At 33.2% G+C, this 17538-nt stretch overlaps 1 protein-coding gene across 1 annotated transcript; it reads right to left on the bottom strand.

The window, feature by feature from the left end:
* Window positions 1–10969: 10969 nt before the first annotated feature.
* Window positions 10970–12526, bottom strand: LOC127546308 (general transcription factor IIF subunit 1-like). Its single transcript, XM_051973500.1, has one exon. The coding sequence runs from the start codon at window positions 12524–12526 to the stop codon at window positions 10970–10972; it is 1557 nt and encodes a 518-aa protein (XP_051829460.1).
* Between the last annotated feature and the right edge of the window lie 5012 nt (window positions 12527–17538).

The raw sequence follows: 17538 nt of genomic DNA, 5'->3' as shown, positions 1-17538 counted from the left end.
AAAAAAATAATTTTCTTTTCCATATTTTTCTCTCTCTTTTCAAGATAGTGGGGGACAAAACAATTATTTTGTTTATGTCTACGATCTCTTCCAGATCTTAATTTTTGATATCATATTTTTCAGTTGGAAGAGATGCAAGAGACTTAATTTTTTTAAAAAACCAGAAGATAAAATCTCAGTGAGCTAAATATCAGGCCATCAAAGGAAAAATAATTGTTTTGTCCCCCACTATCTTGAAAAAAATAAGTTTCTTTTCAATATTTCTCTCTCTCTTTTCAAGAAAAAAAAGAATTTTCTTTTCCACATGTCTCTCTCTCTCTTTTCAAGATAGTGGGGGAAAAAACAATTATTTTGTTTATGTCTATGATCTCTTCCAGATCTTAATCTTTGATATCATATTATTCAGTTGGAAGAGATGCAAGAGACTTAATTTTTTTCTTTTTTTAAAACCAGAAGATCAAAGTCTCAGTGAGCTATTTATCAGGCCATCAAAGGAAAAATAATTGTTTTGTCCCCCACTATCTTGAAAAAAATGATTTTCTTTTCCATATTTCTCTCTTTTCAAGATAGTGGGGGACAAAACAATTACTTTGTTTATATCTATGATCTCTTCCAGTTCTTAATCTTTGATATCATATTATTCAGTTGGAAGAGTTGCAACAGACTTAATTGTGTTTTTAGAACCAGAAGATAAAAGTCTTAGTGAGCTAAATATCAGGCCATCAAAGGAAAAATAATTGTTTTGTCCTGAACTATCTTGAAAAAAATAATTTTCTTTTCCATATTTCTCTCCCTCTTTTCAAGAAAAATATATTTTTTTCCATATTTCTCTCTCTCTTTTCAAGATAGTGAGGGACAAAACAATTATTTTGTTTATGTGTATGATCTCTTCCAGATCTTAATCTTTGATATCATATTATTCAGTTGGAAGAGATGCAAGAGATTTAATTATTTTTTAGAACCAGAAGATAAAAGTCTCACTGAGCTAAATATCAGGCCATCAAAGATAAAATAATTGTTTTGTCCCCCTATTTTGAAAAAAATATTTTTCTTTGCCACATTTCTCTCTCTCTTTTCAAGATAGTGGGGGACATAACAATTATTTTGTTTAAGTCTATGATCTCTTCCAGAACCAGAAGATAAAAGTCTCAGTGAGCTAAATATCAGGCCATCAAAGGAAAAATAATTGTTTTGTCCCCCACTATCTTGAAAAAAATAATTTTCTTTTCCATATTTCTCTCTCTTTTCAAGATAGTGGGGGAGAAAACAATTATTTTGTTTATGTCTATGATCTCTTCCAGATCTTAATCTTTGATATATTTTTCAGTTGGAAGAGAATCAATAGATTTATTTTTTTTTAGAACCAGAAGATAAAAGTCTCAGTGAGCTAAATATCAGGCCATCAAAGATAAAATAATTGTTTTGTCCCCCTATTTTGAAAAAAATATTTTTCTTTTCCACATTTCTCTCTCTTTTCAAGATAGTGGGGGACATAACAATTATTTTGTTTAAGTCTATGATCTCTTCCAGAACCAGAAGATAAAAGTCTCAGTGAGCTAAATATCAGGCCATCAAAGGAAAAATAATTGTTTTGTCCCCCACTATCTTGAAAAGAGAGAGAAATATGGAAAAGAAAATTATTTTTTTCAAGATAGTGGGGGAGAAAACAATTATTTTGTTTATGTCTATGATCTCTTCCAGATCTTAATCTTTGATATATTTTTCAGTTGGAAGAGAATCAATAGATTTATTTTTTTTTAGAACCAGAAGATAAAAGTCTCAGTGAGCTAAATATCAGGCCATCAAAGATAAAATAATTGTTTTGTCCCCCTATTTTGAAAAAAATATTTTTCTTTTCCACATTTCTCTCTCTCTTTTCAAGATAGTGGGGGACATAACAATTATTTTGTTTAAGTATATGATCTCTTCCAGATCTTAATCTTTGATATCATATTATTCAGTTTGAAGAAATGCAATAGACTTTTTTTTTTTAGAACCAGAAGATAAAAGTCTCAGTGAGCTAAATATCAGGCCATCAAAGGAAAAATAATTGTTTTCTCCCCCACTATCTTGAAAAAAATAATTTTCTTTTCCATATTTTTCTCTCTCTTTTCAAGATAGTGGGGGACAAAACAATTATTTTGTTTATATCTATGATCTCTCCCAGATCTTAATCTTTGATATCATATTATTCAGTTGGAAGAGTTGCAAGAGACATAATTCTTATTTTAGAACCAGAAGATAAAAGTCTCAGTGAGCTAAATATCAGGCCATCAAAGGAAAAATTATTGTTTTGTCCCCAACTATCTTGAAAAAAATAATTTTCTTTTCCATATTTCTCTCTCTCTTTTCAAGAAAAAAAATTAATTTTCTTTTCTATATTTATCTTTCTCTTTTCAAGATAGTGGGGGACATAACAATTATTTTGTTTAAGTCTATGATCTCTTCCAGAACCAGAAGATAAAAGTCTCAGTGAGCTAAATATCAGGCCATCAAAGGAAAAATAATTGTTTTGTCCCCCACTATCTTATAAAAAATAATTTTCTTTTCCATATTTCTCTCTCTTTTCAAGATAGTGGGGGAGAAAACAATGATTTTCTTTATGTCTATGATCTCTTCCAGATCTTAATCTTTGATATATTTTTCAGTTGGAAGAGAATCAATAGATTTATTTTTTTTTTTAGAACCAGAAGATAAAAGTCTCAGTGAGCTAAATATCAGGCCATCAAAGATAAAATAATTATTTTGTCCCCCACTATCTTGAAAAAAATAATTTTCTTTTCCATATTTTTCTCTCTCTTTTCAAGATAGTGGGGGACAAAACAATTATTTTGTTTATGTCTACGATCTCTTCCAGATCTTAATTTTTGATATCATATTTTTCAGTTGGAAGAGATGCAAGAGACTTAATTTTTTTAAAAAACCAGAAGATAAAATCTCAGTGAGCTAAATATCAGGCCATCAAAGGAAAAATAATTGTTTTGTCCCCCACTATCTTGAAAAAAATAAGTTTCTTTTCAATATTTCTCTCTCTCTTTTCAAGAAAAAAAAGAATTTTCTTTTCCACATGTCTCTCTCTCTCTTTTCAAGATAGTGGGGGAAAAAACAATTATTTTGTTTATGTCTATGATCTCTTCCAGATCTTAATCTTTGATATCATATTATTCAGTTGGAAGAGATGCAAGAGACTTAATTTTTTTCTTTTTTTAAAACCAGAAGATCAAAGTCTCAGTGAGCTATTTATCAGGCCATCAAAGGAAAAATAATTGTTTTGTCCCCCACTATCTTGAAAAAAATGATTTTCTTTTCCATATTTCTCTCTTTTCAAGATAGTGGGGGACAAAACAATTACTTTGTTTATATCTATGATCTCTTCCAGTTCTTAATCTTTGATATCATATTATTCAGTTGGAAGAGTTGCAACAGACTTAATTGTGTTTTTAGAACCAGAAGATAAAAGTCTTAGTGAGCTAAATATCAGGCCATCAAAGGAAAAATAATTGTTTTGTCCTGAACTATCTTGAAAAAAATAATTTTCTTTTCCATATTTCTCTCCCTCTTTTCAAGAAAAATATATTTTTTTCCATATTTCTCTCTCTCTTTTCAAGATAGTGAGGGACAAAACAATTATTTTGTTTATGTGTATGATCTCTTCCAGATCTTAATCTTTGATATCATATTATTCAGTTGGAAGAGATGCAAGAGATTTAATTATTTTTTAGAACCAGAAGATAAAAGTCTCACTGAGCTAAATATCAGGCCATCAAAGATAAAATAATTGTTTTGTCCCCCTATTTTGAAAAAAAATATTTTTCTTTGCCACATTTCTCTCTCTCTTTTCAAGATAGTGGGGGACATAACAATTATTTTGTTTAAGTCTATGATCTCTTCCAGAACCAGAAGATAAAAGTCTCAGTGAGCTAAATATCAGGCCATCAAAGGAAAAATAATTGTTTTGTCCCCCACTATCTTGAAAAAAATAATTTTCTTTTCCATATTTCTCTCTCTTTTCAAGATAGTGGGGGAGAAAACAATTATTTTGTTTATGTCTATGATCTCTTCCAGATCTTAATCTTTGATATATTTTTCAGTTGGAAGAGAATCAATAGATTTATTTTTTTTTAGAACCAGAAGATAAAAGTCTCAGTGAGCTAAATATCAGGCCATCAAAGATAAAATAATTGTTTTGTCCCCCTATTTTGAAAAAAAATATTTTTCTTTTCCACATTTCTCTCTCTCTTTTCAAGATAGTGGGGGACATAACAATTATTTTGTTTAAGTATATGATCTCTTCCAGATCTTAATCTTTGATATCATATTATTCAGTTTGAAGAAATGCAATAGACTTTTTTTTTTTTAGAACCAGAAGATAAAAGTCTCAGTGAGCTAAATATCAGACCATCAAAGGAAAAATAATTGTTTTCTCCCCCACTATCTTGAAAAAAAAATTTTTTTTTCCATATTTTTCTCTCTCTTTTCAAGATAGTGGGGGACAAAACAATTATTTTGTTTATATCTATGATCTCTCCCAGATCTTAATCTTTGATATCATATTATTCAGTTGGAAGAGTTGCAAGAGACATAATTCTTATTTTAGAACCAGAAGATAAAAGTCTCAGTGAGCTAAATATCAGGCCATCAAAGGAAAAATTATTGTTTTGTCCCCAACTATCTTGAAAAAAATAATTTTCTTTTCCATATTTCTCTCTCTCTTTTCAAGAAAAAAAATTAATTTTCTTTTCTATATTTATCTTTCTCTTTTCAAGATAGTGGGAGACATAACAATTATTTTGTTTAAGTCTATGATCTCTTCCAGAACCAGAAGATAAAAGTCTCAGTGAGCTAAATATCAGGCCATCAAAGGAAAAATAATTGTTTTGTCCCCCACTATCTTGAAAAAAATAATTTTCTTTTCCATATTTCTCTCTCTTTTCAAGATAGTGGGGGAGAAAACAATTATTTTGTTTATGTCTACGATCTCTTCCAGATCTTAATCTTTGATATCATATTTTTCAGTTGGAAGAGAATCAATAGATTTATTTTTTTTTTAGAACCAGAAGATAAAAGTCTCAGTGAGCTAAATATCAGGCCATCAAAGATAAAATAATTATTTTGTCCCCCACTATCTTGAAAAAAATAATTTTCTTTTCCATATTTTTCTCTCTCTTTTCAAGATAGTGGGGGACAAAACAATTATTTTGTTTATGTCTACGATCTCTTCCAGATCTTAATTTTTGATATCATATTATTCAGTTGGAAGAGATGCAAGAGACTTAATTTTTTTAAAAAACCAGAAGATAAAAGTCAGTGAGCTAAATATCAGGCCATTAAAGGAAAAATAATTGTTTTTCCCCCAATATCTTGAAAAAAAATAATTTTCTTTTCCATATTTCTCTCTCTCTTTTCAAGAAAAAAATTTTTTCTTTTCCATATTTCTTTCTTTTCAAGATAGTGGGGGACATAACAATTATTTTGTTTAAGCCTATGATCTCTTCCAGAACCAGAAGATAAAAGTCTCAGTGAGCTAAATATCAGGCCATCAAAGGAAAAATAATTGTTTTGTCCCCCACTATCTTGAAAAAAATAATTTTCTTTTCCATATTTCTCTCTCTCTTTTCAAGAAAAAAAATAATTTTCTTTTCCACATGTCTCTCTCTCTTTTCAAGATAGTGGGGGAAAAAACAATTATTTTGTTTATGTCTATGATCTCTTCCAGATCTTAATCTTTGATATCATATTATTCAGTTGGAAGAGATGCAAGAGACTTAATTTTTTTCTTTTTTTAAAACCAGAAGATCAAAGTCTCAGTGAGCTATTTATCAGGCCATCAAAGGAAAAATGATTGTTTTGTCCCCCACTATCTTGAAAAAAATGATTTTCTTTTCCATATTTCTCTCTTTTCAAGATAGTGGGGGACAAATCAATTACTTTGTTTATGTCTATGATCTCTTCCAGTTCTTAATCTTTGATATCATATTATTCAGTTGGAAGAGTTGCAAGAGACTTAATTGTGTTTTTAGAACCAGAAGATAAAAGTCTTAGTGAGCTAAATATCAGGCCATCAAAGGAAAAATAATTGTTTTGTCCTGAACTATCTTGAAAAAAATAATTTTCTTTTCCATATTTCTCTCCCTCTTTAAAGGAAAAAAAATATTTTTTTTCCATATTTCTCTCTCTCTTTTCAAGATAGTGAGGGACAAAACAATTATTTTGTTTATATCTATGATCTCTCCCAGATCTTAATCTTTGATATCATATTATTCAGTTGGAAGAGTTACAAGAGACATAATTCTTATTTTAGAACCAGAAGATAAAAGTCTCAGTGAGCTAAATATCAGGCCATCAAAGGAAAAATTATTGTTTTGTCCCCAACTATCTTGAAAAAAATAATTTTCTTTTCCATATTTCTCTCTCTCTTTTCAAGAAAAAAAATTAATTTTCTTTTCTATATTTATCTTTCTCTTTTCAAGATAGTGGGGGACATAACAATTATTTTGTTTAAGTCTATGATCTCTTCCAGAACCAGAAGATAAAAGTCTCAGTGAGCTAAATATCAGGCCATCAAAGGAAAAATAATTGTTTTGTCCCCCACTATCTTGAAAAAAATAATTTTCTTTTCCATATTTCTCTCTCTTTTCAAGATAGTGGGGGAGAAAACAATTATTTTGTTTATGTCTATGATCTCTTCCAGATCTTAATCTTTGATATCATATTTTTCAGTTGGAAGAGAATCAATAGATTTATTTTTTTTTTAGAACCAGAAGATAAAAATCTCAGTGAGCTAAATATCAGGCCATCAAAGATAAAATAATTATTTTGTCCCCCACTATCTTGAAAAAAATAATTTTCTTTTCCATATTTTTCTCTCTCTTTTCAAGATAGTGGGGGACAAAACAATTATTTTGTTTATGTCTACGATCTCTTCCAGATATTAATTTTTGATATCATATTATTCAGTTGGAAGAAATGCAAGAGACTTAATTTTTTTAAAAAACCAGAAGATAAAAGTCAGTGAGCTAAATATCAGGGCATCAAAGGAAAAATAATTGTTTTGTCCCCCACTATCTTGAAAAAAATAATTTTCTTTTCCACATGTCTCTCTCTCTTTTCAAGATAGTGGGGGAAAAAACAATTATTTTGTTTATGTCTATGATCTCTTCCAGATCTTAATCTTTCATATCATATTATTCAGTTGGAAGAGATGCAAGAGACTTAATTTTTTTCTTTTTTTAAAACCAGAAGATCAAAGTCTCAGTGAGCTATTTATCAGGCCATCAAAGGAAAAACAATTGTTTTGTCCCCCACTATCTTGAAAAAAATGATTTTCTTTTCCATATTTCTCTCTTTTCAAGATAGTGGGGGACAAAACAATTACTTTGTTTATGTCTATGATCTCTTCCAGTTCTTAATCTTTGATATCATATTATTCAGTTGGAAGAGTTGCAACAGACTTAATTGTGTTTTTAGAACCAGAAGATAAAAGTCTTAGTGAGCTAAATATCAGGCCATCAAAGGAAAATAATTGTTTTGTCCTGAACTATCTTGAAAAAAATAATTTTCTTTTCCATATTTCTCTCCCTCTTTTCAAGAAAAAAAAATATTTTTTTCCATATTTCTCTCTCTCTTTTCAAGATAGTGAGGGACAAAACAATTATTTTGTTTATGTGTATGATCTCTTCCAGATCTTAATCTTTGATATTATATTATTCAGTTGGAAGAGATGCAAGAGATTTAATTATTTTTTAGAACCAGAAGATAAAAGTCTCACTGAGCTAAATATCAGGCCATCAAAGATAAAATAATTGTTTTGTCCCCCTATTTTGAAAAAAATATTTTTTCTTTTCCACATTTCTCTCTCTCGTTTCAAGATAGTGGGGGACATAACTATTATTTTGTTTAAGTATATGATCTCTTCCAGATCTTAATCTTTGATATCCTATTATTCAGTTGGAAGAGATGCAAGAGAATTATTATTTTTTTTTTAGAACCAGAAGATAAAAGTCTCAGTGAGCTAAATATCAGGCCATAAAAGGAAAAAATAATTGTTTTGTCCCCCACTATCTTGAAAAAATAATATTCTTTTCCATATTTCACTCTCTCTAAGTCTCTTGCATCTCTTCCAACTGAAAAATATGATATCAAAGATTAAGATCTGGAGAGATCATAGACATAAACAAAATAATTGTTTTGTCCCCCACTATCTTGAAAAAAATAATTTTCTTTTCCATATTTCTCTCTCTCTAAGTCTCTTGCATCTCTTCCAACTGAATAATAGGATATCAAAAATTAAGATCTGGAAGAGATCATAGACCTCAACAAAATAATAGTGTTGTCCCCCACTATCTTGAAAAGAGAGAGAGAAATATGGAAAATAAAATTATTTTTTTCAAGATAGTGGGGGACCAAACATTTATTTTTCCTTTGATGGCCTGATATTTAGCTCACTGAGACTTTTATCTTCTGGTTTAAAAAAAATTAAATCTCTTGCATCTCTTCCAACTGAAAAATATGATATCAAAGATTAAGATCTGGAAGAGATCATAGACAAAAACAAAATAATTGTTTTGTCCCCCACTATCTTGAAAAGAAAGAAATATGGAAAAGAAAATTATTTTTTTTCTTGAAAAGAGAGAGAAATATGGAAAAGAAAATTATTTTTTTCAATATAGTGGGGGACAGCACAATTATTTTGTTTAGGTCTATGATCTCTTCCATATCTTAATCTTTGATATCATATTATTCAGTTGGAAGAGTTGCAAGAGACATAATTCTTATTTTAGAACCAGAAGATAAAAGTCTCAGTGAGCTAAATATCAGGCCATCAAAGGAAAAATAATTGTTTTGTCCCCAACTATCTTGAAAAAAATAATTTTCTTTTCCATATTTCTCTCTCTCTTTTCAAGAAAAAAAATTAATTTTCTTTTCTATATTTATCTTTCTCTTTTCAAGATAGTGGGGGACATAACAATTATTTTGTTTAATTCTATGATATCTTCCAGATCTTAATCTTTGATATCATATTATTCAGTTGGAAGAGCTGGAAGAGATTTAATTTTTTTTTAGAACCAGAAAATAAAAGTCTCAGTGAGGTAAATATCAGGCCATCAAAGGAAAAATAAATGTTTTGTCCCCCACTATTTTGAAAAAAATAATTTTCTTTTCAATATTTCTCTATTTCTTTTCAAGAAAAAAATAATTTTATTTTCCACATTTCTCTCATTGTTTTCAAGATAGTGGGGGAAAAAAAACAATTATTTTGTTTGTGTCTATGAACTCTTCCAGATCTTAATCTTTGATATCATATTATTCAGTTGGAATAGTTGCAAGAGACTTAATTGTGCTTTTAGAACCAGAAGATAAAAGTCTCAGTGAGCTAAATATAAGGCCATCAAAGGAAAAATAATTGTTTTGTCCCCAACTATCTTGAAAAAAATAATTTTCTTTTCCATATTTCTCTCTCTCTTTTCAAGAAAAAAAAATAATTTTCTTTTCTATATTTATCTTTCTCTTTTCAAGATAGTGGTGGCCATAACAATTATTTTGTTTAATTCTATGATATCTTCCAGATCTTAATCTTTGATATCATATTATTCAGTTGGAAGAGATGGAAGAGATTTAATTTTTTTTTTTAGAACCAGAAGATAAAAGTCTCAGTGACCTAAATATCAGGCCATCAAGGGAAAAATAATTGTTTTGTCCCCCAATATCTTGAAAAAACTAATTTTCTTTTCCATATTTCTCTCTCTCTTTTCAAGATAGTGGGGGACAGCACGATTATTTTGTTTATGTCTATGATCTCTTCCAGATCTTAATTTTTGATATCATATAATTCAGTTGGAAGAGATGCAAGAGACTTACAGAGAGAGAAATATGGAAAAGAAAATTATTTTTTTCAAGATAGTGGGGGACAAAACAATTATTTTGTTTGTGTCTATGATCTCTTCCAGATCTTAATTTTTGACATCATATTATTCAGTTGGAAGAGATGTAAGAGACTTAGAGAAATATGGAAAAGAAAATTATTTTTTTCATGATAGTGGGGGACAAAACAATTATTTTTTTCCTTTGATGGCCTGATATTTAGCTCACTGAGACTGTTATCTTCTGGTTCTAAAAAAAAAATAATAATTCTCTTGCATCTCTTCCAACTGAATAATATAATATCAAAGATTAAGATCTGGAAGAGATCATAGACTAGATCTAAGAGACACATCCCCTCAGAATGATTGATAAATCAGGATTTCAAAGTGTAGTTAGTCACATTCTTGTAATAATTTGAGTGTCAAGAGCTTTCCCCACAATTTAGTGAAGAAAATAAAAGGCTTATTATTGTTTTTCCATAGGTATTTTCATGAATACACTTAACCTGGACTAGGTGATGTCAGACCTGGAATTTAATCACAGGTCTCACTAAATCCAACTCCAGACTTTGGTGGAGTATTAAGCCTTCTTTGGTAGAATCAATGCTATAAACCTCAATTCTGAAACTTTATATCACATTTTAAATAGAATTATAATATGGTGACTAACTAATTTTATGCCTTTTTTTGAAAAAAATAAATTTATCAAAATCTCTAACTGGGCACAGAACCATCCTACATATTTCCTACATAGACATAGACATATAAGCTATGTATCTATCATATCAAATTATAGCAAAGTCTCTATCAATGGAGATAATGGAGACCTTCTTTTATGCTTAGAAATGACAACATTTAAGTACCAATTGAAAATGTTGTTTTTCAATGATTAGAGATAATTCATCATCTAATGATCACTAAATAAAAAAAAAAAAAAAAAAAAAAAAACCAGGAAAAAAAATCCAAAAAAAAAAAAAAAAAAAAAAAAAAAAAACCCAAGGGGAAAAAACAAAAACAAAAACAAAAACAAAAAAAAAACCGGAATCCTGGAATCCGGTTTTTTTGTTTGTTTGTTTTTTTGTTTTTTGTTTTTTTTGGCCAAGCAGCTTTTATTGCCCCTTGAGGGAGAGGTGCATCTTGTCATGGATCATCTTGCGCTCCGGGTTGAGGCGCTTCAAGATCTGGGCCAGCACTTTGACTGTCTGGTCGCTGCTGAGCCCCGTCTTCTTGGTCTGGAACTTCTTCAGCAGGTCCTTGATGGTCATGGGTTGTCGGGTCAGGTAGCGCCTGACCGTGTCCTCTGTCAACTGCATATCACCACTGCTGGGCGTGGACTTGCCGGACTGAGGCTGGGGGGTGGATTTCCCCGAGATGCTCTGGGGCCCGGCATCCAGCCTCGGGCGCTTGGCGGCGGGCGGAACACTGGGTCCCGTCGGCCGCTTCCCTTGCTCCAGCTTGCTGGCGGCTGCCCGCAGGGTGGAGGACGTGCTGCCGCTGTCCACGCTGGGAGTGCTCGGGCGGCTGTTGCCCCTGGAGCTGCTGCCTAAGGCCTTCCGCTCCCTCTTGGGGGGAGTCTTCTTCTTGGTCATGAAGATGGCCGAGGACGCCTGGTTGTCGATGTCGCTCTCCTCCGAGGTGTCCGACTCTTCCCTGCTGTCTCCTTTCCCCCTCTTCTTCTCCTGCGGGTTGGGGGCCTTCTTATCTTCTTCCTCCTTCTCCTCCTCCTCCGGGGGCTTCTCCTCCTCACTCTCCTCACTGCTTTCGCTTTTCTCATCAATGCCTTTAGGGCCCTCCTCCTCCAGCTGGCCCACCTTGGTTTTCCCTGCTGCCTCCTCCTCAGAGCTGCTGGAGCCATCTGACATGTAGTCCACCTCCTGGCCCTCAAAGTCCCCATCATCACTGTCCTCAAAGGCCTCATCATCAGAGCCCTTCTTCTTCTTCTTCTTGCCCCCCCTGGAGGGAGCCGCCTTCTTCTTGCTCTTGGGGACCTTCTCTCCCTCCTCCCCACTGCTGGTGCTGTCATCAGAGCTCATCTCCAGGTCGTGGATGCGAAGCTCACTGGGCTTCTTCCGGCTCTTCTTCTCTTTATGCTCATCTTCATCCTCATCTTGGTCCTGGGCCTTCAGCCGCCGCCGCTGCATGATGCTGAAGTAGTTCAGGACTTTGTTCCTCCTTTCCCATTCCTCCTCGGCCTCCTCGGCGGTGAGCGTCCGGTGCCGCGCCACAGGAGTGAAGTGGTACCAGTTGTGCACGGGGAAGGCTTCCAGGGCCCCGTCGGGGCACTGTTTGAAGATGTAGTACGAGGCGTTTTCTGTCACCCCACCCCTCTTCATTCCTTTGAACCTTCTGCCTGTTTTGCCATTGACGTTGAGTATCCAGGGCTGGTCTTCAGCTTTGAAGGCCTTGGGAATGATGCCATACTTCCTCCTGGCCTCATCCCGGACCTTCCCCTTAAACTCACTGCCAGCCCCAGATTCTGGCTTCTCTTCCTCCTGATAGAGCTTCTTGTCGCTCAGATCCCGTTCCATCTTGGCCCGATGCCAAGTGGAGAAGTTGACTTTGTCAGCTGCATTGAAAGCCATAATATTGTACCTCTTGAGGTTGTTCTTAGAAACTCGAACAACATATTCAGTCACAGTCGGACTGCTCGTCCCCGAGGTCGTCATGGCCAGTACCGAGTAGCGCAGTGAACAGCCTGAATGAAGGAGATCCGTAGGTTTCCGACAACCAGACGCACAGCTCCACACCAAACCGGCTTAGACTGGTGGACTGAAGCTCGGGTCCCAGCTATATAACCAGCCAGATCCGGAAGTGTTAATTATCCCCGCCGGGGGTGTTAACTCATCCCTAGCCGAGGTGTTAACTCATGTCTCGCCGAGGTGTTAACTCATCCCTCTCTGAGGGTGTTAACTCATCCCTCTCTGAAAGCTCAGTCCGAACCTGGAACACTTTAAGCAATTTTCCATGATGTCTTTTTTATAGACCATATTCTGACAGCATAGATAGAGGTCATCAGTTGTAAGTGGAAAATGTAATAGAGTAATAATAATGCCATAGGAAGGTTGGGGAAAGTTTCAAGTTATGTCAAGTTAAAACTTTAGTAGAAAATCAGTTTGATATACACTATCAAAGTCCCAAACATTTCAAATCCTGACATGTAAAGAAACATGGGAAAACCGTAATTTCAGACAAAAAATATAGATTGAGGGTAAAGTGAAGGACATATTTTCTTAGTTATATATTCCTTACAAACTCAAATATTTCATATGTTTAGAAAGAAAGGTAATGAATTAAATGAAAAGATGCATCCTTAACATTATTGTTAGGGAAGAATTATCTCAGATCTACATGACAAACATACTAGACCTGAGCTATGTTACTTATAAAATGGATTTTTTATTGCCATTGCTAATTAAGGAAAAAATAGTAGACTAGAAAAAAAAATACTAGGCAGGGAAATTTGCTTGAGGAAGTCAGTCTTGTTAGAATTAAGATGTGATAAAATATTTTTTAGAAATCACATGGATTTTAATGTTTAGAGGACCCAGTTTGTATTCAGGAAGATCTAGGTTTAAATTTTGTGTCTGATATCTACTAATTGTATGAACATGGATAAATCACTTCATGGCATACTTAGGCAGCTCTTTAAGATTATAAATGGCAAATTCTTTGTTGATCGATACTGGGAGATGAGATTTAATATATGTAGAATTCACATGAATAAAATCACAGATCCAGAAGAAAACAAAACAACATAGAAAGGTTTAACCTTAGACAACTTCTTGTATTATGGAGCTTCTCTAGCTGTTTTTATGTAAACTTCATGGAAAAAAAAAAGTAATACAATAAGTACATTACTAGCCAGCAATATTTTCAGACTAATTGGTCAACTGTACTGTAAATAGGATAAGCAAGACAATTAGCAGTACCTATTACTCTTTTTGTAGGCTCTCTAGAAAGTTGTGTTGACTTTTGACATAAAGTTTATCAGAAGAATTCTGCTGCCCTAAGACTAGATGAAATATATTAATGCTTTTGTACTTAAGGTGATGAATAGAACTCTTGATCCAAGATTTTATCCTTACTAAGGTATTTTGCTTCATTAGTTATGTTAACATAACCGGCTTTGTGTGCTTTATTTTTCATCCATTCTTTCCTAGTTGCTTCCTTATCCAGGTTTCTTGTACATATACTTTCAATACTCATGATTCTTTCCTTCAATAAGAAACAGAACCCAATCCTAAATATTAATTTCATTCAAGTCTATCCTTTACTATATATATATGGTTCATCCATTTGGCACGTCCTATGCTCTAAAATTGCCAGATCATTAAGATAAAATCCATGTAAACAGATGTCATTTGTTTATGTGCTTTTTTTTTTTTGTCAAAAGACTGAGAAACAGAATTCTAATCACAAAATATCTGAAGAGTCATGTATTAAGAAGATTACTTTGACAGCTATGTGAGCAAAATATTACAAAAAAGAGAGATTGAGATCAGCAAGACCAATTAACAGACTATTATGAGACTATGGGCAAGAAGGAAATTATGAGAATGTGAATTAAGGTAGCAGAATTGTGAGTGAAGAGAAGAGCCCAGATGGGAGAGATATTGCATGGAAATATAACAGAAAATGATAACTAATTGAGCAAACTAATTAAGGAAGAGTTAAAGATGAAAAGATCTTGAGTCTCAGTGAATGAATGAAGATACTGTCAATAGAAACAAGAAATCTGAGAAAAGGAGGAAGATTTGGAGATTAAATTTTAAAACACCAGTGTGACACCCATGTGGACCTGTCTCCCAAGCAGTTGGTGATGTCTAACTGCAACTTGGAGATTGACTGTGGTTAGAGATAGAGATATTGGAGTAATTTTCAAAGGGTGGATTTCAAGTCATGATGGGAATAGGAAAAGAGAAAAGGGCAGAGGACAGAGCCTCATGGAATAATTTATGCTTAGGAGGTCGAAGGAGGATAATGATTTAGAAAAGAGGAATAATGATTAGTGAACAATAAGAATTAAAAACTGTGAGAAAACAGTTCCCAGAATCCAAGGGAGCAGAAAGTGTGCTGATTAGGGGGAGAACATATGTGATTAAATAGTCTCAATGCTAGTAATGAAATAAAATGGAAAAGCATAATATTAAATAAAGAATAATTTTGCTTTTTAAATGTTTCTTGGGGACAGAACAAAAAAATAATGAAGAATGTGGAATATTTGTGGAAATCCAAAAGAGATTTCTTGGTGGCCCTGAATTTTTATTTGTGTGTGTGTGTGTGTGTGTGTGTGTGTCCTTTCATTTTTCTGTACATTAATGACTTTAATTATGCTGATATTCCTTCTATCAGTGAAAATCACAATCTACCAATGGCTCCTTAAATAGTATGATTCTTGTTATTGTATTTCCACAAATTCTTTGGGAGATATTTATTCAATATATGAATACCTCCTAGTTTATTTAATATTTTGTGGATAGCATGAAAGTCCTTATTTTACTCATCTGTTCTCATTCTCTCTCTCTCTCTCTCTCTCTCTCTCTCTCTCTCTCTCTCTCTCTCTGTCTGTCTCTCTCTCTCTCTCTCTCTCTCTCTCTCTTTCTCACCGCAAAGTTAGTGCAAGGGATCTTTTAGTTCATCTACTCTAATCTTTTTATTATAGATCAAGAAACTGAAGTCTAGTTAATCTTTGATTTAAAAGCCCTAAGGTACCTTATAGAACATTTAATCTTCATCTTTTATTTATGGCTGAGGAAACAAACTTGAGAGTTTAAATAATTTGTTCAAGATCATAAATGAAGAGTTAGAGTAAGCAGGGGTCTCAGAGGCCATTTATTCCGAACACCTCAATTTTGACCCAAGAAAGTTAAATCATTTCCAAGGTTACATTGGGAAATTTGAATTTGGGTCCTCTAATTCCAGACATCTTCCCATTGTCCCTGTTATTCAGTGTGAACCAGAAAATTAGATAAGGTCCAAACAAAATAACTGAAAGTCTCATTTTTGCTTAGGAACATACTTCTCCACAAGGTTCCTTTCCAGCAATGAAGATGGATCTGCTCAAAGGAAATGGAAATGCATATTATTCAGATGCTTTTGTTTCCTAGTTTCTGGGAAGAAAAATGAGGGAACAAAGAAGGACGATTTAAGCTTAGCAATTCACCTCCAAATACCTTTAATCTGTAGTTTTTCTGTTAAGATTTTAGCAGCTATGTTTCTGTACATTAACTCATCTTGGAATCTGTTCAGAGAATCTTAAAGCATGTATTATTAAAGCATATATTACTTAAAGTCACAATTGGGAGAATGAACAAGCATATGGTAGGAAGGAACACTTGAGGGAGAAAAAACAGGAAGAAAGGACTAAATGAAGGGAAGGGAAAAGAAAAGAAAGGAAAGAGAAAGTAAGTATGGGAGGGAAAAAGAAGTGAGAAAGGAAGGAAAGAAGGAAGAGACAGAGAAAAAAGGAAGAAAGAAAAGAGCAGAGAGAAGGAAGGAAGGAAGGAATGAAGGAAGGAAGGAAGGAAGGAAGGAAGGAAGGAAGGAAGGAAAAAAGGAAGGAAGGAAGGAAGGAAGGAAAAAAGGAAGGAAAGAAGGAAGGAAGGAAGGAAGGAAAAAAGGAAGGAAGGAAGGAAGGAAGGAAGGAAGGAAGGAAGGAAGGAAGGAAGGAAGGAAAGAAGGAAGGAAAGAAGGAAGGAAGGAAGGAAGGAAGGAAGGAAGGAAGGAAGGAAGGAAGGAAGGAAGGAAGGAAGAAAAGAAAAAAAAGACAAAAAGGGAAGAGGGAAGGAAGTCATTGTAGAACCCAAATATTTTAAAGTGTCAATTTTATGACTCATTTTTGAAACTGATTGTGTTGTCATGATTTTTAGCAGACCATTTCTCCTTTAAACCTTAAAAAAAAAGTGGTGGAGTGATAATTTATTTTGTTTCCTTCTTTTGCTTATAGTATACATCCACTCTCCATTCTGAGAGGAAAGATACTTCCTCATAGTGTACTGCCTATACAATGTGCTGAGAAAAGAAAACCCGTCTCATTTGCCTCAAGCTTCCTATGTCAGCACATTGTTATGTTCTTAATCCTAGTTGTATACATTTCTGTTTATACTGATTGAAGATTCCTTAAGAATGATTTTTCACACAAGTGTTAGAGAAGGACTAAAGTATTGTGAATAAGGGGCTGAGCTTAGGATTTGAAAAAAAAAAAAAAAAAAAAAAACTGGGCTTAAATTTTGCCCCTGTCAGAGGAAATCTTTGTTCCTAACCTGTGTTTCCCAGTCCCCAAGTGTAAATTATAAATGAGTTAACAACTAACTTTAATAAACATTGTATAAATAATTTCTAAATCAAGAGTTTAGCTGTTTCATAAAAGCCACATGTAAATATAAAAGAAATCTCTGATTTTTTATTTCAAGTTGATTTGTATTAGTAGATATTTTATGAGGGAAAAGGAGGCTAATTGTCCTATAGATCAATATCTATATACATATACATACATATATATATATATATATCACCCTTTCTTTCTTTCCCTGTTTTTTTTAAATGAATTAAAATTTAAAACAACTATTTGCAACATAAAGTAATGGAAATCCAAATGAGTTTTTTTGTTTGTTTGTTTTATGCCCAGCAACATGACAAAGATGATGAAACAGGCATCACTAGTGTTGCAGAGATTATA

The sequence above is a fragment of the Antechinus flavipes genome, chromosome 2 (genome assembly GCF_016432865.1).
Source record: "Antechinus flavipes isolate AdamAnt ecotype Samford, QLD, Australia chromosome 2, AdamAnt_v2, whole genome shotgun sequence".
Classification (NCBI taxonomy): domain Eukaryota; kingdom Metazoa; phylum Chordata; class Mammalia; order Dasyuromorphia; family Dasyuridae; genus Antechinus; species Antechinus flavipes.
This window is presented reverse-complemented; position numbering and strand designations above follow the sequence as displayed.

What these genes read in the sequence shown, in the direction of transcription:
- LOC127546308 (XM_051973500.1), bottom strand. Translation starts at nt 12,526, where the DNA reads ATGACGACCTCGGGGACGAGCAGTCCGACTGTGACTGAATATGTTGTT.